Raw genomic sequence first — 27,325 nt, forward strand, 5'->3', positions numbered from 1 at the left:
CCATCTACTCCTCCCCCATGTCCTGTCAGTTTCTTCATCCCAGATAAGTGTCTGTTGGCTTGGGAAGCAAAGAGGGAGCAGATGGACCACAAAATGAGATTCTGTAACCTTCTTACCCAATAGATCTGCTTTCTGCATGTATTCAGACATATTTACTTACTGTAGTGACAATTATCAGTTTTATTTCTTTTAAGAAAACCAAACAACTTCAGCTCAGTATGAAAGAGCACACATTAAATGTCTTCTGGCACCGTTACCATCCATATAATTTCAAATCAATTAGGAGTTTTGTGGCTGGATTCTGATCTGCATGATACCTGAATATGCCCATTAAATTCATAGGCATGCCCATTAAATGCATAGGTATAAGGGCACAGACACAGTATGTACAGCCTGTGGACTCTAGGTAACTTTTTATCGTTCATAATGCAGGTCAGAAGAGCACAGTTGTTTATTTCCTGGGATATTTTGTTTGATTATATTATTTGAATGGCCAGATGAAGCCATATTTGTTCATGAATGAAGGGAGTTGGATACAAAAGTAATGAAATAATAATAATAACTACAAAGTTTCAAAACCATGTGATTCTATGAAAATGCATCAAGTGAAAATTCCTTTTATTCAGAAACTTGCATGTTTCCTGTCTCATTCAAGATGCACCCATTCAGAGCACTAGATGTATTTTAAATGAGGGGAAACAAATGTAGTTGACTAGTGTTTGGTTAAGGTATAGCTGTGAATGGAAGCGTGTCCTTGCCCTCAGCCATGCAGCATGTCGGTATAACCACACATTGAGCTCAGATCCACTGTTAGTGCAATATTCTTATAGCAGCAGAGGTCTCTAGTTAGACCTTTCATATCAACTAAATGTTGTGTGTCTCATCTGAAATAGGAGACACCAGCCTTGAAAACACTGAGATGAGACAGCTTGCCTCAGCTCTTCAGGAAGGTGCTTCAGCCAAGGGAGCTGGGTGCCTCCAAATAACATATAATCTCTATATCTTGGGCAGCTGCTCTAGGAGAAGATAAATCTCCTTCCAGATATACTGACCTCTCATTATTGACTGTAAAAAAGCTCTAGTAAAATCCTCAGAGCAGACACCTAACTTTTAAGATGACTCAGGCTGGATGCAAGGAATCCAAGTATATTGTGACAACAGATTTGGCCAGATACATTGCGAAAGCTCCTGAAATAAAAGTAAGTGCCTTCACTCTCATGCTGAGCAAATGGGACTTGTCCAGCAAGTAAGTGTATGGCACACATATGGCCATGCACTGGAAACACTGGGTATCTTCCTTAGGAGAAAAAAGGAACGTGTCAAACCTAGTGATTAGGACCTGGAGTTTTAGGAGTTTTAGGTAATGGGGGAAATAAAATGGAGAGGTAAAGCCTCTGTGTACAAGAATTGCCTGGTTGCCTTATATACACAAGTGCATTGCCAAGAGCTGCAGGTGTTCAATCAGACTGCTTTTATTTGAGGTGCCTAATATGGATTTTGAAACCACCATGTATGCAACCCGGCTTGAAAATTGACCTTAATTTCTTCTAATTGCATGTCTTATTCTTCATTATTTTTCTTGTTAGAGACAGAATTTTGAAAGGTGATTCACTAGTGCAGCTATTTTTGACTCATCGCTGACTTTGTCTTACTTCGTGTTATTTAATGGATTCCAGTGGCCATATGCTGCAGAGAATCCTGGAACAAAGTGAATAAACTGGGAGGCATTGCTCAGAAGGATAAATTTCACAGTTGGAAACACACTTAATACTAAGCTTTCTAACCAGTTTTTCCAGAAATCACAAGCTTGATTGCCATGATATCCGAACATGGCATTAGCTACTCTAATGAGGAAAATAATTGATATGCTATGGAAATGAGGTCTAATTAGATCTTGTTAAGATAAATATCTCAGTTTAGCTGAAAACTCAAAGAGATACATTTTGCAGCATTCCAGATTATAAATATGACCCTTGTTCTTCACCCCCCTCTGCGTCTTGGGTTACTACTTTGTAGAAATGGATGTGAAAAGCCTCCTTTTCAGAATCACTGCAGTCTGTACCCACTTGACATGGGATAAGTGACAAAGATGCTGGATAGTTTAAGCCTTACATAGCTTAAAACACATTTATTTTTTTACATCAGCTTTAGACAAAGATCCTAATTTCAGAACTGTGCAACAAAATGTGTCCCGCCTATTAATTTTCTAATATGTTTATAAATTTTCAGATCCACAGCAAATAATGTTCTTCAGAGCTCTTTACTGCTGTTTTCAGTGACTTTAGAACAACATGCATGCCAAATTATATCGATACTGTCGTGGTGGAGGACAAATATTGAATGCAAACTATAACAAAGTCAAAGTTCCTTTTAAATCTAAAAGAAAAAAAATTTTTAAAAAAGTCACCAAAAGGTGACTAAACTTCAAGCAGATGACATATCTAGATGGATACCTTGCAAGGTACTGCCAAGCAATGGGCCGAACTCATCTTCCCTCTTCACTGGTGGAGTTGCCATGGGACTCAGAGCAGGATGAAACCTTATTGGCAGCTGCTTTGTTTTCTTCCATCTTCCAAAAAAACAGGTCCAAAATATTTACTGTCCCAATGGGCTTCAGTTTCCAGCTTGCACGCTGATACCCCTTCTGCACTCCAAAAGAGAGGGGAATCAGTGTTCTGCAATAATTTTAGTTTGATATTTTTTCATTTTCACAGAATAAGCTATTTAAAGTGAACCCTTTAAAAGTCTGTCTTTAGATATTACTTTTTCAGATCCTCCGAGCTAATGACCTACAAACCCTAAAACAGCTATATGCACCCCTTAACATCACAGACCATTTAAAAAACATAACATGTTAAGGAGCCAATTTCCATTATTTGCTGTGATTCCTTTGCCATCAACCTGGCAGAGCTGGCAGCTTTAGGCAGTTGTTTCTGTTCCCGGTAGACGCCAGCTTGCCTTCTGGGGAGCGGGTTGTGCTGGGGGGGGACTCTGTAGAGCGGTGGGGACAACTCCTTGGTGCACCAGTGCCACTGGGAGCCCAAGGGCATGAAGAAAGCATAGGGGACCAGCCTGGGCTGGGGGATTTGTCAATAAGGACCACTGCTCCAGGAGGTGGGTCCACCAAGTGGTCCCTGCAACAAGGAGAGTTTGATGGCAGAAGGCACAAAGGCTTATTTTAGACAATGTCTCTGTGTCTTGATAAATACATCCCTCTCTCCACTGACATTTTTTCTTACAAAATGAGTGTGGGGGAAGCTAGCTTGCAGGGCAAACTACTGTATAATTTCCCTGGATGAAGGAGAATAATAAGTGAGTAAAACAAGATGACTCTTCCTATGACCTTTAAATATTAATAAATTAAATATCCATTTCCATTACTCATTTTCTATTATAATGTATTTATCTTCTGTTTTTCTTGGTCTGTCTGGTCATTACCACTATTCTGCATCTTCTGTTTCAGAAAATACTTGCAAGCGTTGAGATGATTCCCAAATATTCTGTCCATGTATACACATATATACTCCATGTATATACACAGTCAGTGAATAAGATACCATGCAGACCAGCAGCAGATGTATGCAGATTTCTTCAGCAGAAGTCTATTGCAACAGTCTATTCACTGTTTAAGTCACACAGCACGAAGGCAGCAGTTGTTGGGGTTTTTTAAAATCTATTTACTCTTTTTGTGACAAACCTAATGATTGCAGAAACGAAAAATCAGCCTGCAAACAGTTCAAATTTAAATAAAATCAACCCCACACTAGACTATAACAGTGGCAGATGGACAGAGGAAGAAAGTGTATATAGTCATGTTTTTTGCCATTATAGTATAGACCCTTTCAGATTGCAGCAAACAACTTGCCATCTGCAAATCTGAATCTTTCCTTTTCTGCTGAGGCACTGATTCAAGAATCATGATTTGTGAAGTTTGAGTTAAAGCATTAAGCAGTTTTCTCTCATTTTAAAGGCATACTGATCTCCTGATTTTACTTCAAACACATGGGAAAGGCATCCTGAAAATTTCCCTCAAAGTTCTTCTCAAGGCAAAACCCAAAGTCACTGACTCACACTTAGGTATGTGGTGAGGTAATGGGTTCCTACATGAATAGCTTTTTGTCAAATAGTCTCATATTGCTGTTGTTCTCCGGCTTTCGTTTGGTTTACTTATTGAAGAAGTGATTTGCTCTATGCCTATATGATATGTAGGTCACACTGGGCACCTTCCTTACTGCAGCACACATACTCAATAGCAACAATGAGCATTTGGTTTTAACGTATTGACCCTCTGAAGAGAGAAGAATCTGATCACTACATAAATGTCATTGATTTCTTAGGACTAAATCTTCATTTAAATGGCTGCTGGTTTAGTGGGAGTGTCAATTTAATACAGATTTGCAAACAAAATCTGGGCACATTTAAAAAACCTCTCAGTGTGTCAACCCACTTCTGTTTTCTACAGTTTTATCTGACTAAGTTTGCAAGGGAATGTGACCTGAATCACAGACCTCAGACGAACATATGCAAGTTGCAGCCTGACAAGGTTTCTGATACTTTCACATTATGGGCAGGGAGTTACTTAATCTAAGGGTGAGGTTTACATAGGTTTTTTTTTACATAGGTTTTACTTTACAGTAACCAAAAAAATCTCTTCTAGGTATGAAAGCCTTTTTTGAACTTGTTTAAATAGAAGAGGATGCAATTCAATTCTGGCAATTCCCTTTCAAGTGGTGCTGCAGTGTGCTTTGCACTGTGGTATTTCTAATTTTCACCAAATCAGGGTTGCTCTCTGTGAGGCAAAAAAAAGAAAAGGTTAATTTTGTTAACCATACATGCAAGAGGTATGTACAAAATAAAATATCAAATACAGTAATTACAGTAATTTTTGTTAAAATATTTCTACACAATAAACCTGGGACTTTGAAAACTCTACCAGAAGCAAAAGAAAAACAAACTGTAATGAAAAAAATTGATCTCAGAAGCCACTAATAACACTAAAGGGAGCCCAGAAGCCAAATTAATGTTTCTACAAAGAAATACTTTCCTATACCAGGCAAATTCCTACTAAGACTCTTACCTGGGTCTTTACAGACAGGATTCAGATTTCATTTTGAAGCATGTTTTTTACAAACTGTTTAGTGTTCATATGTCATTACCACGGTTGGGCCAGATTGCACCTGGCATCGATATAAACAAAGCTTTGGCAAGAATTCTTTCCTTTGGGATGGAGACATCTGATTTTCAAGCTGAAAACATGTCAGTGTTGCAAGACACTCCAAATAGCCTGTTTTACCAGTGCAGTAAATTAACCCGCCTGGTGTAGTGTTAAATGCTTTACAAACATCGACTGAAGGCGAGGGAGGGAAACAGCAAAAAACAAACAAAAACATTTCAATAACTTGTTTAACTGGGAGCAGTGAAAAAAGTACAAGCAAATCTCAAAGGGATGAGGGGATTCCTTGGGAGACAGGGGAGATCCTTGGGAGATAAGGCAGCAGCAAAATAAAGTTTCAGAATTTTGTCTTGTATTCAACCCAGAAATTGTGCCATGGTGTGGGAAGACACAGAAAGAGCAGAACAAGTTATATAGGTGATAGAAAAGGCGTATTCATTTGAAAAGCAGATCAAGATAGCAGCAAACAGTGACTCTAACTCATCATTGCCTTGTCTAGAGGAGGAAGGCCTTTAGAAAGCTATTGCATGAAAGAGGTTTGCCTTTAATGCTGCAAAACACTGGTGGACAAAGACTACGTAGGCAAAACAGAAGATAAAATATTAGGCTATCCCCCTTGCTTCCCCATTGTTCAGGATGAAAAAGCTGAGCTGAACTTCTGGGCACACAGAATTAGCTGAGTGAAAGCTCTCATTGCTAGATCGTGCATTTGTGCTAAGCTTGAATGGTCTAGAGGACAATGGGGTTCAACAAGCCTGTGGCTCTACAGTGATTCTGCAATATAGATGTGAAACAAAAATAGCTGGAAAGTAGGTCCACATGCGTATGAAGCTGAACAACGACCTGTCCCGAGAAACACAGGCAGAAAGTATTCCTAAATATATATATTTCTATAGCTGCTAGTCTGAAGCCATTTTGCTACTCTTGTCTTGCTATTTTAATTATCCTGATAGCCATCTATTTGCAAACATGCATGGAAGTGGGATAGAATAATTAATTAATATTCCTAATTATTCATAAAATGTGACAAAATTTATGTTAGGGTAGATATTAATTCCCAAGAGAATTACATTTCTATTAAGCGTAGATTTATATTGGTAAGATCCAGCATGATTGATTCTCGCTTGGCCAGCAATAGAAGACTTAGCATCCATACTGGCAGAGATTATATCTGGTCAACAGGAAAGGAAAACTGTCCAAGAAACTGCCAACACAGAATCTGAAGCTGTGAAACCTGGTCAAGAAGAAATAAAGCCAAATAAGCAACAGATGAAAAATTGTCTTAAAGCAAAGATCAAATCACTCAGTTGGAAATGAGAATTGTATTGGAAAAGGTGATGCTGAGGGCATGGAGGGACACAGGAATTTAAAAAAGTAATATTAATAAATAAAATTAAGTGCTGGATACTAGTATTTTTTTTTAAATGAACTTTAACATTTTTCAAAAATGAAAAAGAAGTAGACAGTTTTAATATGGTCAAAGACTTCTGACAAATAGCAGAGAGGACTTCTAAACCTTGCAAATAATTTGGAAGAGAAGGCCAGAGGTCTCAGGGCAGTAGAGCTATGGACATACTGGAGAAAGCTTAGGAACGGGCTCCAAAGATGATGAAGGAACTGGAGTATCTCACTTATGAGGAGAGGCTAAGAGAGCTGGGACTGTTCAGCCTGGAGAAGGGAAGGCTCAGAGGGAGCTCATCAATGTATATAAAGACCTGAAGGAAGGGTGCAAAGAGGACAGAGCCAGGCCCTTCTCAGTGGTGCCTCATGACAGGACCAGAGGCAATGTGCACAAGCTGACACTTGGGAGGTTCCCTCTGAACATCAGGAAACATTTTTTCAACGTGAGGGTGACCGAGCACTGGCAGGATTCCCAGAGGTTGTGGTGTCTCCAGCCTTGGAGATATTCAAAACCTATCTGGACATGGTCTCAGGTGAGCAGCTCTGGGTGTCCCTGCTTCAGCAGGGGAATTGGACAGATGACCCCCAGAGGTCCCTCCCAACCTCAGCCATTCTGGGATTCTTTGACTCTGTCTGAAGCCCACTGAGGAAGGTGATAGATGGAATGAAGAACCAGAAAAGAAAGAGGCTTTGGTAAGATACAGGCTTTACAACAGTTTCCTGTACTGTTGTACCTGGTACAGCACCCTCAGACACTGGAGTGGTCTAGTGGGCTCAAGAAGGACAACAGCCTCTTTCCTGCACCCGTGCTGCAGAAACCTTCTGCCTCCAAAGAGGAGACTTCCTAGGAAGTTTACTGATGATTGCATGTCAAATCAAAGAGTAGGGAAAGAAATGGGTAGAGAACTTGTCAACAGATAAAGCCAAAAAGCATTGATATCACTGTGTGTTTTGTCCTCAGAAAATAAGTGAAGTTCTCTAGATGCAGAGCAAGCAGTAGGACCACTTTGGACTGTATTGGCCACAGCCCCATCCTGAGCAAAAGCAAAGACACCTTAACTAGCAAAGGACTCAAACAACCTTCTGTATCCAGCAGCATAACCACACACCAGCGCAAGCACTGCGAACACACTGGCGGGGACAGTGCCTTGGTGCCCAGCTGGAATGAGCCAGGGAGCTTCCGGAGGTTACAGTGGCAGCTGCCAAACAGACATGATGCTTGGTGGCAGTCTGGCAGCAGAGGGAGCAGCCACAGCCAAGAAAAGGGAAGGGAGTATCACCTGAGTCCCACCAGGGTTAACCTGCACCTGATGCAGGTGATGGGAGTGGGGATTCTGGCTGCAGAAGATGTCTCTGAACACTCTGGGGGAAAAACTACCTTCTGTTCTCAATACCAAACACATTATTACTGGGGCAATCAAAAAGTGTAAACAGGTTTAGCAAGTAAAGAAGAACAGTTTCCTATAAAAAGCATTTGTTAAATAAGTAGAACATATTCACTTGACTCTCTTTTGTCAGTCCTTCATTCAGATCAAGAAGGAGAATCATATCAAGTCAAAGGGACAAAAAAAATTGCTAAATACATACTTAGTCCAGACAGTTATCCAACAATAAAGCAAATTGGGCAAAAATGCGAGAGGAAAAAAATGAGAAAAAAAGGCAGTTTAATGGGTGTCGAACTTGTGAATACTGAATTCCATTTTATCTCTCTTGGCTTAAAATTAATATAAGATAAACAAAGCAGCAGTACTGTATGAATGCAGTTATGTTGCTGTAAAATCCTTATTGTCCAGGAATTTCATTCACACAGGAAAATAAATTATGCTGCTAGTAGCATTTTAGCAAACAGTTGCATGCCAGAGCTTTGCATCAACTTAATGTTATTGGTCTCAAATAAATCTGAAATAGTTCAATCAGTAAAGAAACAAAGTCCAGGCTGACCCCAGCATCCATTGTATGTGTTCAGAAATGGTCCAAAGCTGAGCCCATCTTTTTATTAGTCTTTTACTGACCCTGCATTTGGCAAAGTCATTGTCCAGGAAGTGAGAGAAAATACCTGTTAAGCCATATGTAAAGAATTTAAGCTCAAAACCTGACAGTCTGCTTGAAGTGAATGAAATCTATCATGGATTTGGACTGATATAAGAGTAGGTAACAAAGGCACAGGTGAAGGAGCCCCACATATTCAGAGTAACGTTGTGAAGGGAACAATATAAGTGAAGGCAAAAGTTGTGTTAGTCAAGTGATCAACAACTTAACAAGGTGCTCTGCTTCCAGATGCCCAGGTCAGTTATTATGCCTAGGTATGTATATGGATTATGGCTAAATACATATGGATGTAAGAATGGGAGCTTGTAGTGTTGGTTGTTAAGGGATGCAAGCATTTTTTTGGATCCTACCTACTACTCTCCTCATTGGCACAAAACAAGTGAAATGATGGGTACTTTGCTGGCTGGCTCTGGTGAAAACAAAAACAGCTCAAGAAGTTCCTGTTTCGATGCTGCCCTTCCTAGCTGCTTATTGTCGCCCTTCGCCCTTGCTTGCAGGAATGCAATTGTTTGTATGGCCAGCCTGTAAACAAGACTGCTTAAATGGTCTGGAATAAAAACAATCCTATTCTCCCACCCAGAAAAGATTGAGTTTCTCTAATGGGATTGCTTCAGTGATCCAGTTTGCATCTTGGCTCAAGAAACAGTTGCATTGGAAATGCTTGCATGGGGAAGAAGTGGGGCATGGAGTGGGAATAAGCAGAAGAGGGTAGGAACTGCTTAGATCTTGAAGAAATAATCACATGTAGATTTATTTTATCCTTTTATTGGGGAATATGCACCAACCTTACTTTAAACTTCATTGATATTCCAGAAGCCCCACTAAGGAGCACCTTCTCAGTCAGCCTAGCATTTAAAAATAATTGATTTCATCAGGAAGATAAAGTTGAAGAAAAGCTTAGGGAAAGAAATGTCACAAGTTCCAGTAACTTGTTCCACTGCTGACAGGCATATCTAAATGTGAAACTTAAAGAGGTTTTGAAGAAAATCAGTAATCAATTAAGGGTTCCCCTCCACATATCTATAAGGGTACGTATTTTATTGTACCAGTACAATACATCTATCAGTGGTGTACAAATACCATCCTACAACTGTAGGATTAACACGGGTGAGATTTGACCCAGAAAATAACCACGTTCTCAGGTCCCATTTTCAAACTGGAGAAAAAAGTCTCAGTTCCTTTGACAACAATCACAGGTCTAGGCAGGGAAAAATTCACATTGTCAGATTTGGTTTAGACCACAGAAAACAAGTGAAGTCATTTCTAAAAGGTTCTTACTCCTTGCCATGAATACATGAGTCATGGAGGTTTTTTTAATATTTTATTTTATATCAGGGATCAGTCTCTGCCTCAGCTAGTCACTGCTGATGCAAGGACATGTGGGACATGGCATTCTAGTGCTGTTTCCTCTCTCCCACTTCTGGGATGTGGGGGTGGAAAGAAGGGAGTGCAGTTGCTTTTGTACTAGTGCCCATCCTTTCAGGACTCTGCCAAGAGTGAACAGCTAGCTGTAACAGGCTTCATATCATCATTAGGAGCATCTGAGAATATGTTGCCTGCAGGAGGTGCTAAAACCTGCATTTGGGGTGGAGTGGGATGCATGGGTTCCTTGACTCACTCCAGTCACCCATCCAAGTGAGCTCTCTATCAGAAGGAAGCCCATCTGGTAGAAAAAGAAGGATTTCTGGCAAAATCCAGTGTAGTGAGGTGGGTTTTTGTTGACATAAGCACTGGCTGTGAAACATGTATAAAACCAGTTTGCTTTGCAGGAAGGCAAGAGTTGTGTCAATTTAGCGAGAAGCTTGTTAGATCAAAGTTTCCCATGGAATTACTGCAATTACAGGCTACTTCTACAATGCTAAATGCATCTGATCCAAGGAGAGATCCCTGCTGCCCTCACTAGTGCAACAGAGGGGCTTGAGCCCATGGCATAGGGGCAAATCTCTAGAGCAGACTAAGTGCAGTGATGGATAAGTAGCATACGAGTGCCCTGTGTCCCCACACGGGGATTTGATGGACCTGTAGTATGATCATTTTTCTAGGTGTTTTTTCTTAATTTCCATCAGATAAGCAGGGTGGCATATCAGTGGGGGAGTTGTTAAACATCATCCAAGGATATGTTGCATACCCTGAGGCATGGCAAGATGACTCATGGGAGCGTTTGAGGGGACACAGGCCTTGCTGGAGCAGCATCACAGGACTGAGCAGGATGGAGGCAGCTGAACTTGGTGCAGTCCTCCCCAAGCCCCTCTTTGGGCGTGATGCCTGGAGAGATCCATCTCTGAAACCACACCTGTGCTGTGATTTGGAGGAAACAGATGATTCAGTCCTCCAAAGGAGAGTCTGAATGTACATGAGCAGTTGTGTCTTGTGGGCATCTGGGGTCCAAGACCTTCAAGTGAAGCTGGGAGCTGTGTTATCTGATGGTACAGATTTTCTCAGAAGGTCTATAAGTGGAAATTGATACTAATGGCATGATCTCACAAGGGCATACAGGACCACATAAGGTAATCTCTGCTTTAAAAAGTGCCTGTGAGATAAGGTGGTTTCAGAAGTCCTCTTCTAGATGGCTCAAGAACCCACCTGGTGAGAGGACTTCTTGGGAGTGCCTTACCTGGCATAAGATACCTGAGTGACCAGCGAGGGCCATGAATCCCTTACTAAACTCGTTGCATGGAAACACATGCAAACTACAAGGTGACACCACTTAACGAAATACAAGTTGAAAAGAAGAGTTGAGAGGTTTTTTTGTACAATTACAATTTTACTATTAACATGACCTGTAAACACTTGGACTTAGGGCATTCAATGGGGTTTTGATCACATTACAGAATATTAATTTACTAATTTACCAACGCAGATAAGGTACTTTGTGAAAACTGAGATAAGAGCTGTTAATCGGTATTTGCACAACCAGAAAACATGCTCAGTTGTTCCAAGCTTTCTCATTGAAACACCTAGTTTTATTGAGACTGTAGGTAGACTGAGAAGAGTTTCTTCCAGGAAAGAGAAAGGATGAAAAATGCCATGGCACAGCTGACCTGACTTTTCTTAATGCTTTCTTCATTCCTAGGGGCTTCTAAGCTGCTTGGAGCAGACACTAGTTCCTTCAGTACAAGCAGACATAAGCCTCTGGTCAGTTGGTTTTTTTTCTGAAAACCTCTGTTTACTTCTCTTGACTTTAAGTATTTTTTCAATTAATTTATTAAATAATTGAGGCAGTAATTAAACAGTGCCTCTGACAGTACCCATTTGCTGATCTTCCAAACGTTTGATCCATATCTCACTTGAATCATCACACTTAAAATCAGCTGTTGAACAGGGATTGATAGTTTGCTAAAGCAGATGTACTTTTGACAGACATTAATGCATTTCACTACCAGCATTAACAAAAAGATGCATTTAAAAAATTAAAAATGGATGGTTAAACACACACATTTTCCATAATTATCTATTACATACTGCCAAGTAAATATATCTTAGACTGTTTTCAATTTTTTTAATTTTTAAATAAAAAATAATCATAACATACAGTTCAGTTCATGTGCCAGATAAAAGAAAAGTATAACCTTTTTTTTTTCTTTATTGATACATCAGATTGTGTATTTTGTGGCCTTATTTCATCATGCAGCAGCTCATTTGGACTGTTCAGGAAGACTAATTAACACTAATGCGTCTAAAGAATTTTCATTTGTGATGCTAATCTGTCACAAAACCAAAAGTACCCTCAGAAAGCCAGGGAAAAAAGTAACGAGACTACATCTTGCAGCCAGCTTAAATTACTGTTATCTGGATTTGTCATAACTGAAAGGTTGTTTACATCTCTTTTGTAAGTGTTTATAAAAGTTGGCAGACAGAAGGATAGCTGCCTACTTACATGAAAAAAATTTTCATTTATTGAAGCTGTTGTATGTAGTACCGTCATTAAAAACCTCTTGAAATATTTCTGTACACATAGTCGTAAGGTATAATCCTGTCTGTGTTTATGAACACACACATGCACACATACCACACTGTATTATTTTTGCTACTGACATATTTATACTCAGTCCCCATATTATGTGAATATTTCTATGTGCCAGTTCATTTTAGCATTCTACTGGCCTCTGTTTAAATTTCTATGAGATATGTGCAAGTCAGAAAAATATCTTGATGACAACTTGTGAAAATGTCTTGCTGTTGTACTAATATACACATCCTTGGATACTTAGGCTCAGAAGAAATGTATTGCTTACATAGCTAAGTACCCCTAAAGGTTTATCGGGATTCATGAGCCTTGGGTTCTGGACTGCTGTCTGGGTGGACCTTGAGCTCTTGTTCTCTAGTTCTCCACATTCACAGCAGCTCAGGAGAGCCACCTGATCAGCTTTTAGGGAAATTGTCCAACTCTGATGATGTTGGATAGGCTCCCACCTAATATCTCCAGGATCCACATTGGCCATGCTGGTAGAGGAAGGGAGAGGCTAAAGTTACATGGCGGCAAGCTGCTCCCAGCTATTCCTAGACAGCTTAAGAGATCTTGTCTTTTAAAACCACAGGATATATATTGTTGATAGGTGCACTGATGTGTTCCTAAACCTTAAATGAAACTTCTAAGAAAATGGGCAAAGAAATTAGGTTTCCTCAGCAGAGCATAATTAAATTTCTGCTTAGTTCACAATGCTGATTATCGACGTTTGCGTCATTTTAGTGTTGCTAGACCATATACTGCATGTAAAGACAATTAGCAGAGCAGACAGAAAAGCAACAGGTGCTAGAGATGCACAGAGTTAGATACGTCATTATGTCATGAAGAATCTTTTTCAGACAAGTGAAAAGGTTGGTATAAAAAAAAAAGAAAAGGGTTGAATAGACCAAATAATTATTAAAGAAATAATTTAAAGATTTCAGGAAAGAGTAGCAAAAAATCAGTGTCTTGCATTACCCTAAAGCATGTGTTTGCCTGAACACATGAAAAACAGAGGAGAAACACTGACATACATGATGGAGACATCACAGTGCTGGAAAACTGGTTTGTAGGGTATCATACCAGTTTGAAAAGAAAGAAGAAAATGTAATTTTTCCATCTGCTGTTAATCTGACCATCTTTGCTTCATTTTTGCTGTATTAACAGTGTGTCCAGGGTGAGTGGGTGGCTGAGCTTCCAGCTCATTGGCATTCCTTCTGTTTTGAAGTGGAAATTTCTATTTCTTGATATATAACTTAAAGGAAAAAACAGGGGAAATAAAGAAAAGAAGGAAAAATGAAAAGGTACTGATTCAGCTGATAGGAAACTGTTTCTAATACTGTTAACCAAAAGCACCTATTTAGGTGCGCTTATACTGTGTAGTTTTATAAATAAGCCCAAGGGGCTCCTTCTTTAGCACCACCCCCTTCCTCAAGTCTCACGCTCTGCCTGCCTGATCCCATCCAACAGTAGAGCTGATACCGCACTAATCCCTGCAAGTTTGGGACTAATGAACTAACTGCTGGGCTGCCGCCACGGAGCTTGGTCCCAAACTATACTGTACTTCACACTCGATTTATTCTCCAGATGGCGAGACCACGCAGCCCTGCCGCGAGGGACCACCTCTTCCACTGGAGTGTAAAAGTGGACGGATGTTGTTTTCTTTGCAGATTTGATAATTCAGAGCTAGAAACTCTCGAGGATGGTTAGTTATTAGGTTTATGGGTGCCAGTCAAGCCAGCAATATGCGTATTCCCAATTTTTATTTCAGTGTTTCTGTGTCTGGGTAGCAGTGGATTTGTCAGCAATGCTGCATCACCAAAACCTTTATCTTCTCCAGTTGGCGTAGCTGCAAGTGCTAATGAACATCTTCCTGTGTCCTCCTCAGAGTCAAACGGAAGGGATACTAAAGTAGCCACCCTGGACAACTTTTTTTCTCAGTGGGCTTTCCAACACAGGTTGCAAATTTAATATCTTTAGTAGTACCACAGTTTACCATGAAGCTCCCTGTTGTCTTTCTCCCTAGTTCAATTAAGAACCCAACTCATGTGGGACCCAATGAGGATACCACCATCCCAAGCTACCTGGGCATGGAATAGTTTACTTAACAATCAATTTTATTTCTTTCTGAACTATTCTTTCATGACCAAGTATTATCTGATGTTGTAGTTCTTGTGTGAAGAACAGGGCAAATAACTTCTTTCACCATTCCTTAAAAATTCTTGTTTGCTCATTCTTGGCAATGTCTGAAAAATGTGTTTATTTCTGCATCTACTTCTGTAAATATGTTATTATGTTAAGGACTACTTTTTTCCCTGTTTTATGTTAAAGTAGTTTGCCTAGCTTAGAATTTTCGCTTTTTCATGAATCCTACCATAAGAGTAGCATCTACATTTCCCTGTGTAACGAGGCAGAAAGGGCTCTCCCTTTCCTCTATGGTTTTAGATTTAGTCAGAGGTTTTAGCATATTTTTTTTATTTACCCATGAAATGTTTTATTGGAAACCTGCGTGGAGAGCTAATACACCCCACTAACATCAATGGGATTTTCTCCATTGCAGGAAGGGTCGGGACTGAGTCAGCCCCATCACGAGTTCTGGCTTTGGCAGCCAGGTGCCCTCAGTTTGTTCCACAATTAAAAACATAAATTGAATCTTGATGTGGAAACTGCAGTGAGAAGTATTATATCACGGAAGGGAAATGTTTCCATTCCTGGAGTATCTAGGCAGACAGATCTAAATTGTAGTGGTTCTAAGAAAATGCATCAATTCTCAACCCAACAGATGGCATGGGTGTGTTAACTAACATAGCAACATATTTTCTATTAAAATATGGGAAAAAAACAACAACCCCCTCCCCATGTTTGTTGGTTGGTATAAATTCAGTGAAGTTGTTGGTTATTTTTGGGATATGTACCAGAGGGATGCACATTTAGTTTATGTAAATTGATAACAGCAACAGCCTGTTAATAAGTGTTTTGTATGGAAATATACCTAGAAAGACATGATCTGTCTTTTTTGGGAAGGGAGTTTGCAGACTGAGGAGAAAAAGAGATATGAGACGATCTATTACTCATTATTATATTCTGGAAAAAAAAATTACAACAAATTAGGTTGCAAGTTTGCTAGAGATGTGCCTTCATTTGGAATTGGATGCTGCCTTACTGGGTACTTTGGAGAGATCTCTCTTTTGCAAATTGGATCGGTGTGTGCTGAAACAGTGATAATCTGACTTTAATTAAAAGCATAAATTGGTTTGGAGTGTGTTTTTAAGCATCATATACAGAAGCTTTCAGCCCAGCCCTAGAAACCCATTACCTCTAGTTAGAGAAGGAAAACATAGGGGACTTGTATTACCCAGTATTAGCATCATATGGTTCGGTTTACCTAATTTGGAAGAGCCATTTTAGACAGCTATGCGCCAGAGCTGTCTTCCAGCTGGACATGTTTGTACTAAACTGCATACATCTTTATGTGGCTTCCCTAATGGCCCCAGACAAAGTCCATTCACAGCAGTTGAAATGTTTTGGGTTGCATTTTCCAAAGATTACCTCTGAACGTGCCCCTTGATCGCAACACAGGGATACATTCATGGGCTCCTTGTACCCGTCTGTCCGATTAACGGGCATATGCTCCCAACCTTGGGAGAAGCACGGCTAGTAGCCCCAAGCTGAAGGCTGTTCACTTCAGATTTCATTAACTTTCTGCTTCATTATTCCTTCCTTTTAACCAGTTAGAGCCATCAATTGCTTTGCTCTAAACTTACCCTAATTATCAGGGGTCCCAGCCCTGTAAATCAGTACACTGCAGAGCTGTCTTAAACTGGCCGGGGAGACCCTGTTCTCATCGGGCCTGACAACTGTAAGCTACTGTTCCCTCACACTGTTTAACTCAGACCACATTGGGAAACCACCTCTGCTCCTCTCACTGGCAGAGATTTGTATCCGTCTGGTTTACATCTACTGTCATGTGCTCTCTTGCTGATTGGTATTAGCCTGGATATTAACTTTGATGATTTTTTTTTATTATTATTTTTTCCCCTTGAGTTTGCCTGTTTTCTTGAAAAGCATCTCTATTCAGCGACTGCATATTGTTAAAGTCATTACTGAACCTCCATGAGTCAGGAGCTTTAAAGTTTTATTAGCCCCATAAAAACTCTTCACAAATGAAATGACTTTTGATAAGTTTGCATTTTGACAATGCGAATTTGTTAGGGGCTGTTGGTGAGTGGAAGGAATTTGGGGTTGAAACTGCAGTTGGCAGGAAGCAGGGAGCCCAGCACCCTCCTTCCTCCCCTACCCCTTTCTCAAGGACAAGAAATTCATTTCAGAAAAGCATGCAAGTATTCTTCATGCAAATCAACTGTTTAACAGATTTGTAAATTTGCATTCACAAAAATAGCAAGCTACCAGGGGAAGCATGTGTTTTTGGAAATTTTATTTTTTGCCAGCAGAATATCTTTTTATGTGGTTTAAGAAAAATCTCCAAGTTATTTCAGTGTTGTTTTCATATGCAAGTCATAAACTCTACTACTGGCTTTAATACACTTTGAATACATGCAGAAAAGGAAAACCAAAGAAGTATGTGCACATCTGTGCTTATTGATGTCCAGGCAATATAGAGATGAATTGCAAAAATTAGTTGGTTTATGCATATTTAATAATATGCCATTTTTTGAGACACTAGGTAGTTAGTGCAACACATTTTCTTAGTGTAAAGATTTGTGTTCGATAGACTTGTTCAGCAGTAGCAGACGCAAAAGTCTTGTTTTGTACAAGTGGTAGAAACCCTAAGCATTTAATTTACCAGTTATAAAGAAACAGTAAAGTGGAAGGTAAAATTGCAAGGTGCTGGTGATGACTGCTCCAAGAGTGACAGACATTTGGGAGACACCAATATACTGGCTGTCCAGCTTCTTCCCCTATGTATTTCAACAAGTTTTCTTCTCAGTGACTTTTTCTGTCAATAGAAAATATACTTTATTTTTCTTTTCTTGTGCCTCTAAACTCATATATATTGTAGAAAGAAGCAAGACTGGCCATTGTGAAAACCCTTGAAGCGTTTGATTTTGGCCATGCCGAAAAATGTGTCAGGATAAACTCTGTGTCCAGCGGCCTTGCAGAAGAAGATCTAGAGGTGCTTTTGCGGTCCAAGACCCTTCCTTCAAGCATGATGCTGCCAAAGGTTGAAAATGCTGAAGAAATAAGATGGGTGAGTACCAACAACACAGTAGTTTTTGACTGAAGCTCTTGGGCCAAGTTCACACAGGCACAGACATGAATGACTGTAAGTTAAGGGGAAGGCTGCAAATACCATATAATGTTGTTGCTTGGCTAAGGTAGTTGGGAAATGCATCCACTTAAATGTGTGTGTGATGTGCTGGATAAAAAACATACATGGACCATGTTGCATTTATAAAGAAAACCAGGTTTATTTCTCCCACGGTCAACAAAGAACCAATATTGCTGTCAGAGTATATTATCAAAAATAGAAAAGTAAGTGCCTGCTTCTCTAACTATTCTAAAAAGCAAAATTAGTGTCTGTCCATGAGCCTTAGTTATGTGCATTGGAAGCAGGAGATGGGAAACCATGTTAGCGACATATGAAAAAATTGGTTTGGGGGGAAGGTCACTCCTTGGGGCAACTGGAGGAACAAACAGGAAGCTTTTAACTAGTGTTTTTAATTAGCACAGATATTATTTCCTGAACAGTTCTCCATTTCTTCCTTTTTAATTGCTGACAGGTGTGTTTGTTTCACAACTGACTTTTCAGCCAATAAAAACCTGAAATGTAAATGGTTAGCATGTCAAATTACTTAAGAAAACTTTGAAATAGGCCTAATTATGCTATAATTGTTTTAATTGTCAAAAAAGAGGGACACTTTTTTAGATATACCATTATTGCTGTAACATGACAGGAATAATGCTTAATTATTCACTTTATATTTTTGCAAACCATTAGGCAAGCAACTAGCACGCGTGCAAGCTGTGATGAAAGGCAGCCAGACATATTAGGATCTATTTTAATCTCAGCATCTAACCTTGATCAAACCATGGAGATCAGGCATGAACGTACAGCTGAGCACAGCCCGATATGCTGGGGGTGTGACAAGCCCCGTCCGTTCTGTGGCGCTGCCCCTTTGGCCTCTGCTGCTCATGATGGAAGGCACGCCATCCCCTTCCACCAACATTTAATTAAATTAACCAGAGTATACCTCTCAGGGTTTACAGCCATGTAAGTGTTAGACGTAACTTGTCAGTAATGAATATTAATGATACCAAAATGGCAGAGCCCTTGCTGCCACCAAGTAGGTTTTGCAGGGAGGTGGGATACCAGGGCTCTTTGTCCCCTCATCCTCTTCTACTTTCCCTCTCACTAACTTTTATTTCCATCATGGAAAACAAGCCAATCCCAGCAGCTTCTGCCTCATTGTCCTCCGTTCGCTTCCCTCTCCCTTTGCCCAGCCTTTGCACACAAAGAACACACTCTGCTTAACGCCGCTACCTTCTTTTTCCAATCTACCCAAAATTCACTCCGGCATGATTTTTCAGCCTCCCAGAAGCTGTTTCTTTCCCTCCACCCGCTCCCCTCCCTTCATTTTTATTTATGTGCAGCAGAAAACCTGGAGGCTGATGCACAACTAAAAGATGGGCTTACTTGTTTTCTTTTGTGTGAGAATCTCTTGCTTTCCTTTTGTCCCTAGTGTGGGTACTTGTTTGACTGGCATGGCTTATTGGACTATAACAAGCGTAACTCTCCCTCCTTTGTAGCGGGACAATTCTCCCACAAATCCCGACCAGTGTGCATTCTTCCCGACACACTATTGGGTGTGCACTGGAATTGAAAGAATTGCTGAGGCCTTGCTACTTCATCCCCTCCCCAAGCTTTGTGGTTTTTTTTTTTCCTCCGCCTTCTTTTTTTTTTTCCCCTTTCTCCCTGAAATGAACACTTTACCAGGCCGGAAACATTTAATCGTCTCCTTTGGAAAAAAAAAAAATTAATTGAAACTTCTCCACTCGTTACCTTTTGTATTGGTGCTTATTGCAAATCTTTTACAAGGGCAAGGAAGGGAGGCAATATTTAATTAAATGTGCTTTTTTTTCTTTTTTTGCTTTACCTTCAAAACAAAAGATAGCAAAAATCCCAGGAGCATGACTTTTAAAATATTGTAAAATAAAACAAACCCTAACTTGCACCTAAAATATACGCACACAGTAGCACTTTACACTTTTTTTTCTCTTAAAAAATAAAAACCAGATAGGAATCTTAAGAACATATGCTGATACCATTACATTACCTCATTTTTTGCATTCGCCTGGGCGAACTTTACTGTTTTCTGTCACTGTAGTACCTGCCGTACTGTACAGAGTGAATTGCACTGATTTTTTTTTTATCTCCTTGCACATTTTTGAGTGGAATTCTCTTCTCCAAGGAAAAGTTACAGAGAGGGCCAGAGTGATGATGAAAGCAGGAATGGGAATGGCAGAATTCTTCATGGAAGATTTATTTTGGCCTAATTGTAAAGTTACTGCAAATCACTGCAAAGCTTTTTTTTCTCAAGATCTGGGTGATTAGATTTTTCCTTCTTTTGGGGAGGGGTGGTGGGGGGAAGCTAAAAGGGGAAATAACACCTCTAATCCAGCTTCTGGTAAATAGGCTGCCAGCTTTTAAAATGAGTTTCCTTTCTATTAGTCAGAATATTATGCTAAGCCTTAAGCATTAGTTTTTTATGTTGCCATAGCAGCCTTATTCCTGCAGGGTTGTGACCTGCGATGATTACAGTACAAAGCTTATAGGGTCTTGAAACCCCCTTTGAAGATGAAAAGTCTTTGATGGTTTATATTTATGCAAATCTCTTAGATATGATTTAACCAACTGAGACTGAATGGAGAGATGATTAAAATTCCCTTTCCTTTGATATCCATTAATAGTCGAATATTCCTTAAATTTAAAATATATGCATGTTATTTCTATCTTTATTTACTAACATTTTTGCAGTACCTGCAATATGTTTATCTTGACACAAATTACGTGATCTGAACAGATATAATAGATTTACAATATAGGGCTGAAGGTTTCCCCCCCCTTTTTTTTTTCCTTTTGAAAGGGGAAAAATCTGTGCAAGAGCTTTTGTATGTTTCCAGATGATAGATTTTGGAATTTGGGCTACCCCACTGGCAGCTCAGAGCTAGCTGTGAACTGGTCTCATGGAAAAAATTGGCAAGCTTTGGTCTTCAAAGAATTAAACTTCCTTTTTAAGGCCTTCCTAGGTAAGCTAAAAAATTATGAAGAAAAGCCTATTGAACAAAAGGGTAATGGTGCCGTAATGAATAATACGGATGCCACTTAGAAGGCTGGGGAGTATTTCCAGTGCTGGCAGTGCTGGATCTGAAACAAAACCGGACCTCAGGTACAGCAGCACTTCATTGTTTTCCAGGGCCCACGGATTTGCATTGCACTAAGCCAGGGTGAGAGGTGCTATGCCTAGATTTTTTTTTCTTGCAAACCTACCTCCAAATGTATGGGAATGCTGCAGTTTCAAATCACAGGCCTTCTTAAAAGCTGCTTTCATTTTTTTAATTATCAGGTTTTGGGGTGGGGAGAGGTGTTTGTTATAGTCAGGTGAATATTTAACATGTTATATATACAAGTAGGCTGTTCTTTTTTTCCTCTCTGATAGCTCATTCTGTCTAGTTTTAGTTTTCAGACAAATTCTTACATCATCTAAAAGGCCGAACACTTGTAGAGCCAATGAATTTTATCCCCTTTGTGGAAACTGCAATGGGCTTGCTCAATTTTAAGGTAAGCAAGTCTTGAAGTGTTCATATTTTGCCATCTCAGCAAACTAGGATAAGCAGAATACTCCTCAGTCTCTCCCAAATTTCGCCAAGGAAGAGAGGTTAAAAAATACTAAACATATTGCTCAATCTCCAGAAACATTTGCACGTTGAACTCTGATGTTTGTATTGTAAAGGCCTTCATAAATTCAAAATATTCCAGTGACAGAACAGTTCCAGACAGTCCATGCCAAATAACAAAACCTCTCTGCATTCCTGTTATCGTTTTGAACACACTTGGAGTGGAAACAGGCTTCTCCAAAAATTTGGAATACTCAGTGTTACAGTACACTTGGCTATTTAGTAGCTGCCAGACTCAACTTCTGTATAACATTTAATTAGATAAAAGAGTTAATCATCCTTTCACTATTGCTAAACTTGCATCTTTATAATGGTTTCTACTGATAACATTACAACCAAATTCCACGGTGTAGTTTCTTTGTGCATATGATGGAGTGTTTAATGCTAAGATTAGAAGTATAAACAACTTTGAAAATATCTGAAGAACATGTTCATTTTTTAGAGTAATTTATAAATTTTGTTTTAATATAAATCACTACCCTACCTTTACTATTGAGTCCAGATTTTTCACAAAGGCAAGGCAGCATGGCAATGAAAGCAGAAGACCGATACACAAGATACTCTGTGTTCCCCTCCCATGCTCTAAGGGAAAAGTTTCAGACCAGCTGAGGACACACAGATCAGAAGTACCTCCAGAAGTACCGGCAGGCCTCACAGGCAGCCTGCTCATTTGATACAGCCATTTATCTTACAGCACACGCTAACCTATCTGGGAGAATAATAAAGCAGTAACCAAACGGACGCGCTCCTGTCCAGTGTACAAACAAAGAATTAAATCATATTTTAAACCGTCTGAGGTTTTTCTTCACCTATGGTATTTCATAGTGGAGGTTTAATATTGCAGTTCCTGATGTTGGCAGGAGAGTTGCCTTTTAAAGTACTCTGTTAAAAAATAATTTTGTGTCCCACCAGCTGCCATAGAAGAACACCCATTAGTAGAGCTGGTAATGACATCTGTCTCTCTTCAAGTACCTTAGCCTTAAGAAATACTTACACTATCCAAACATCGATATAAAATAGCACTGTTACTCTCTTCTTAGAGTAACATTTTTCTTACTTTTATTTTAACGCTTTTCTGCAGCACTTGTTGCATTTTTAACTTCCTTAGCTAATTATTAGTTATATGTAGCAGAAGACTTTAAATTGGCAACCCTATAAGGAATCCTTATATCCTATAAGGAATCTACAATAATTCTAAACCATTCATATTATTTATTTCATAAAACAGATTCTCATCTTTAATGATGCTTGTCATGCAGACATATTCCATGTCAAACTAATCAAATTTAATACTTTTTGCTTGCTTTTAAGCAGTAATTGCCAAATGTTTTGTTTCATATTGTTACATAGATATCTGAAGTAGTGATCACAGTAATACCCAGGGCATTATGTTAACCAGAAGGTGGGGAACCTGCTATATTGTCCTATATTTACACAGTCTAGGGACAGAGGTGCTCAGGGAAAGAAAAATACTTTTTCCCTTTTGCTGAGTCATTTTAAAACACTGTGCATAGTCAAACACCTACCACAGCTTTGCTTAATAGGACCAAATTTCACTGAAGTATTTCGGTAACACTGAGTTGCTGTAATATCCTCTGCAGTCTCTCTATCCTGCATTTCTGTAGAAATTAATACTCTGTTCTCATTTGAAGGCTGTCTGTGAAGAAGCACTGAAAAAAGGCTCCCAGGTTGGCTTTCATTTGGACGCAGTTGTCTTTGGAGGAGAGGATTTCCGTGCCAGCATAGGTTGTTACTTGTCTCTTTACTATAAATGTTTATGTATGGCATTTGCATTGGAGAAGCCCATGGCATAACCAACAGCAACAATGACAACACTTGATTCTGCATTTTATGTTTTCACTTTTCTCATTAATTTTTTTCAGTGCAGAATGTATCACTGGCAAATTAAAACATGTAAAACATGGTCCCTGGGTTTTACAGGGCATTGATACTTACTTGTGCTTCTTGCCATTCAGCACCAAAAATTAATGAGAAAAAAAAACCTGTTGAGTTTTTTTCACTGAAATAATTTTAAAATCTTATATAAATAAGCAATATGCACATGCTTTTTAGAATTAGATTTAAAAGTCCTAAAATTCTGGTGTTTGCTTCATCACTTCTTCATAGACAACTGTCAGTCAGGCTTTTGATATCATGCACATATACTCTCCTGCTACATTTTGCTTTCATAAATTTACTTAAATATGTCACATGTCAATACAGCCACATATTCACACGAAAGCACTATTAGCCTTCCTAGAAAAAGTGCTTCACCATTTCTTTTATGAGGTCACTTAGCTTCTGATTCAGTTTAAAAATAAAATATAAAAGCACAGAGCTATCAACTTCTAAATTAAAAATAAGTATGTTAATGTAAAAATTAGCATTGCTTTATAAAATATTCCTTACAAACTGGAAATCTGTGTCTAAATAGTGACATTACTATTATTATTTTTTTACCACCAGGCTTCACATGAGCACGTTGATTAGCTGGTGCCCTGTGAGCACATGAAGTCTCATGAATACTTTTGCTTCTTCTCAGAAGTCATCTACCATCATTTTTTCATTCAAATACTAAAGCTTAAATATTCAGCTTTGGACATCAGTTGTGACAAGAATCAGAACGAAGGAAAGTGCAATTCTATTCTCAGTGTGAATTTTTTAACCATTTAGTTGGACCCAGTATATCAATTTTTATAGAGCTTCTCTTGCTGTAATGCTTCTCACTGTATATGCAGTAAATACTAAAATCAAATAATTGCTTCATTTTAGTTCCAAATCAGCAGTCCTCACCAGAGAAAGCTTACACTGAATTCTGTCTTACAACCTCTAATTTAAACCAAATCAAAATGTGAATTTATGAGCTAGTGTTTAAAGAGATGGCTTTTTTTTTAATTTTTGATAAAGCAGCATTTTTCTACCCTCAGAAGAGTATCATTGTGGCTATACAGCCTTACACCCCTCTTCTGTTTTCTAAATTCGTTAAATAGCATCTCAAACTTTACTGGGTTTTTTTTTTAAACAGGAAATATTTAAAGCAGAGAGGTTTAAAAGGCTCTTGTCAGCTGTTCTTTGTTTTCATTATTTTCGTAGGTGCAACAAGCAATAAGGAAACTCACGATATTCTATATGCCAGGCAAAAAATAATAGTCACAGCAAAGGCATTCGGCCTTCAAGCAATAGACCTTGTTTACATCGATTTCCATGATGAAGACGGGCTCCGCAGGCAATCAAGAGAAGGTGCCTCAATGGGATTCACCGGTATGACTTTCTGCCGATGTCTTAAAATAACGCATATCTTCTTCATTTTAAATATATTGCTACATTTACTATAACTTAGATAAATAACTTGATTTTTATTTCAGGTCATTTATTGAAAAACTCATTATACCAAGCTGTTCTATGTTTATTAGTATCTTAAAAATTGCAGCTGGAAATTTTGCCTGAAAAGTCACAGGCTGCTTTTTAAAACCACATCCCATGAAGCGTGTGACTGGTTTTGAAGAGAAGTTGGGGTAGAGGCTGTGCAGTGATTCATCCCATCACAGAGCATGAGAAAGGTGATACTGTACTCTGCAATGGCCACTCAACAATTGGAGCCTTTTCTCTTTGTTGTAACTATGGCAGTTGTTAAAAAATACTTTTTAGGCAAAGGAGGGAAGAAGCAAATCTCGTATGCTAACTGTTAGGGGAAAGTTATTTTCTTGTTATTTTCTTTGATTTCTTTCTCATCTCCTGGCTCCCCTGCCAGTAAGTGCTGGTGACACCTATGGGTATTGGCAGACAGCAAGAGCAGCTCCTTGCCCCAGAGTCCTGTAATGCAGCCTGTTACACTGTGATTGGTGTACCAGGTTGCTCAGACACCCTGTTGGGACAGTGCAGCCACCAAAGTTTGTGGTTCTGCAATAGAAAACAGCCATTTAACACATCCATTAGAGAATTCCAACATATAGGACGAACATTACATTATCTTTTCTCTAACCATCACTTAGAATATATGTACAGTACTAGTACATCCCTTAGGTTTTTATTAACAAAAGCATGGGTCCTGGCAACGCTACCTAGCAAACTCTGTTTTTACAGTTAGCTTTACATGATATCTTAAAGCACCAAGCGAAAAAAACAAGTGTTATTTTAAGTGATTTCGGCATGCCAGTGAAAGAATAGCAATCAATGCTCTTCAGCACAAACTCTGCTTTACTGTCTATTGAGCTTCGACATTCACAAAACCAAGAATTGTTTCAGAGGTGAAATGGCTAGCTCCTCACAGCTACCTTATCCATGGCCATGTGGACTTCCACCCTTCACTCATCTCCCTTTGAAGTAGGAAAAATAATAGAGCTGCTGAATGGTAGCACCTGCTGACGGCTACCTGGTCTCAAGCAATATTTCCTAGCTTAAGGAAAGGCTTGATTTTTGAAAAAACATAAGCATCTGAACCTCCTGTTGACAGAAGATGGAGTTGCAGATGCCTAGCACCTTTGAAAGCACTCTTTTTGAATGCTTAATGTGCATTTAAATACTTAACTCAGGCTGCCAGTTTAGGAAATTTAGAAATGGTCAGCACAAGTAGTGTTGATGGTGGTTTGGACTCCACTGACTTTATGGTGGAAGTTGTCTGACATTGTCTGACAGGGTCCAGACAGGAGAAAAATAAAAAGGTCACATGTGGCAATTTAGAGTGTAAAGTGACTTTCTAACTTGGCCATAGATGTGTCTTGCCTTTCCATACAAGGAGTAAAAGTCTGTGAAAGGTACAGACTTCATTGAGGTGAACTCACAGCTCCTGCTCTTTGCCTCCTGCCTTTCTGCAGGAAAAAAACACATTTCCAAAATCCAGCAAACAACCTGACCAGTCCAACCATAATTAGAGACAGGCAATACTGACTTTTCTGATTTGGGGGGGGGGGAATTTAAAAATCTGTTTAAGCTAAAACAAAACAGCATTTTTTCATTTTATTTTGTAAAAAAGAACAAAAATATTTTAGATCAATCTAAAACCTTTCACTTGTTCTTTGTTTCTTTTGCTTTCAGTTTATCCAATGCTTTTATAATCTTTCTTGCTTGTTTTGATTAAAATAAAATGTAATTTCAAAACTGAAAAGAAAATCATTTTTTCCCAAACCTATATAAATGAAACATTTTAACATTTCAAATTTTATTCATCACAGAAAATTACAAATGGGTCTTAGCTTAATCCATGACCTTGTATAAAGCAGAAGTATGTACATCGTATTTGTCACTGACAGTCCTCTCATAATGTGAGGGTAAAGTACTGAAATGTCACCTTAATAACAAGTCCAAAACGTGCAATTCTTCTAATTTTTAAATATATAAAGTCCCTTTCTGCTACTTTTTCACAGAGAATCAGATGACCCGAGGCTTCCAAATTGCTCTCTTAGCTGGAGAACACTCATATATTTGTATGCACAGGGCTGAATTCACCACCCTCAAAAGCAATGCAAATCCAAAATATTCACTAAAGGTATATATCCTTAGATATCCCCATATTACACCAGTAGAATCTACCTTAGTGTAATCAAATATGTTCACTCGCAATTAAACAAGTGAAATAATATAACAAAGAATTTACCAGATATGTAATTACTCTTGTGAACCTCACTGCTTATTGTAACCAAGTTTCCTTTTCCAGTTATCTTAAAAGCAGCCTGGTTTTCCTTCAGTGAGTGTGTTAACATGAAATCTAATGTTTTCAAATGTAATTTAGCCAGATTAATAGTCCTTTCATATGTATATTTATATATATTTATTTATATACATATATAGCCATAGACACACAGCAAGATGTTTTACAATGCCAGTACCTGTGGACTTTAAAA

At 38.9% G+C, this 27,325-nt stretch overlaps 1 protein-coding gene across 3 annotated transcripts in view; it reads left to right on the top strand.

Annotated features, from left to right (window-relative positions):
• Positions 1-27,325, top strand: part of CLYBL (citrate lyase beta like) — a 151,061-nt gene that overhangs the window by 105,173 nt on the left and 18,563 nt on the right. For all 3 annotated transcript variants that reach the window (XM_027674677.1, XM_027674679.1, XM_027674678.1), the window contains 4 exons: positions 17,590-17,778; positions 21,268-21,369; positions 23,138-23,231; positions 24,579-24,746. In XM_027674677.1, the coding sequence (XP_027530478.1) occupies positions 17,590-17,778; positions 21,268-21,369; positions 23,138-23,231; positions 24,579-24,746 (553 nt within the window). The remainder of the gene's footprint in view (positions 1-17,589; positions 17,779-21,267; positions 21,370-23,137; positions 23,232-24,578; positions 24,747-27,325) is intronic.

Source organism: Neopelma chrysocephalum, unplaced genomic scaffold, assembly GCF_003984885.1.
Source record: "Neopelma chrysocephalum unplaced genomic scaffold, ASM398488v2 Primary Assembly neopelma1_25, whole genome shotgun sequence".
NCBI lineage: Eukaryota > Metazoa > Chordata > Aves > Passeriformes > Pipridae > Neopelma > Neopelma chrysocephalum.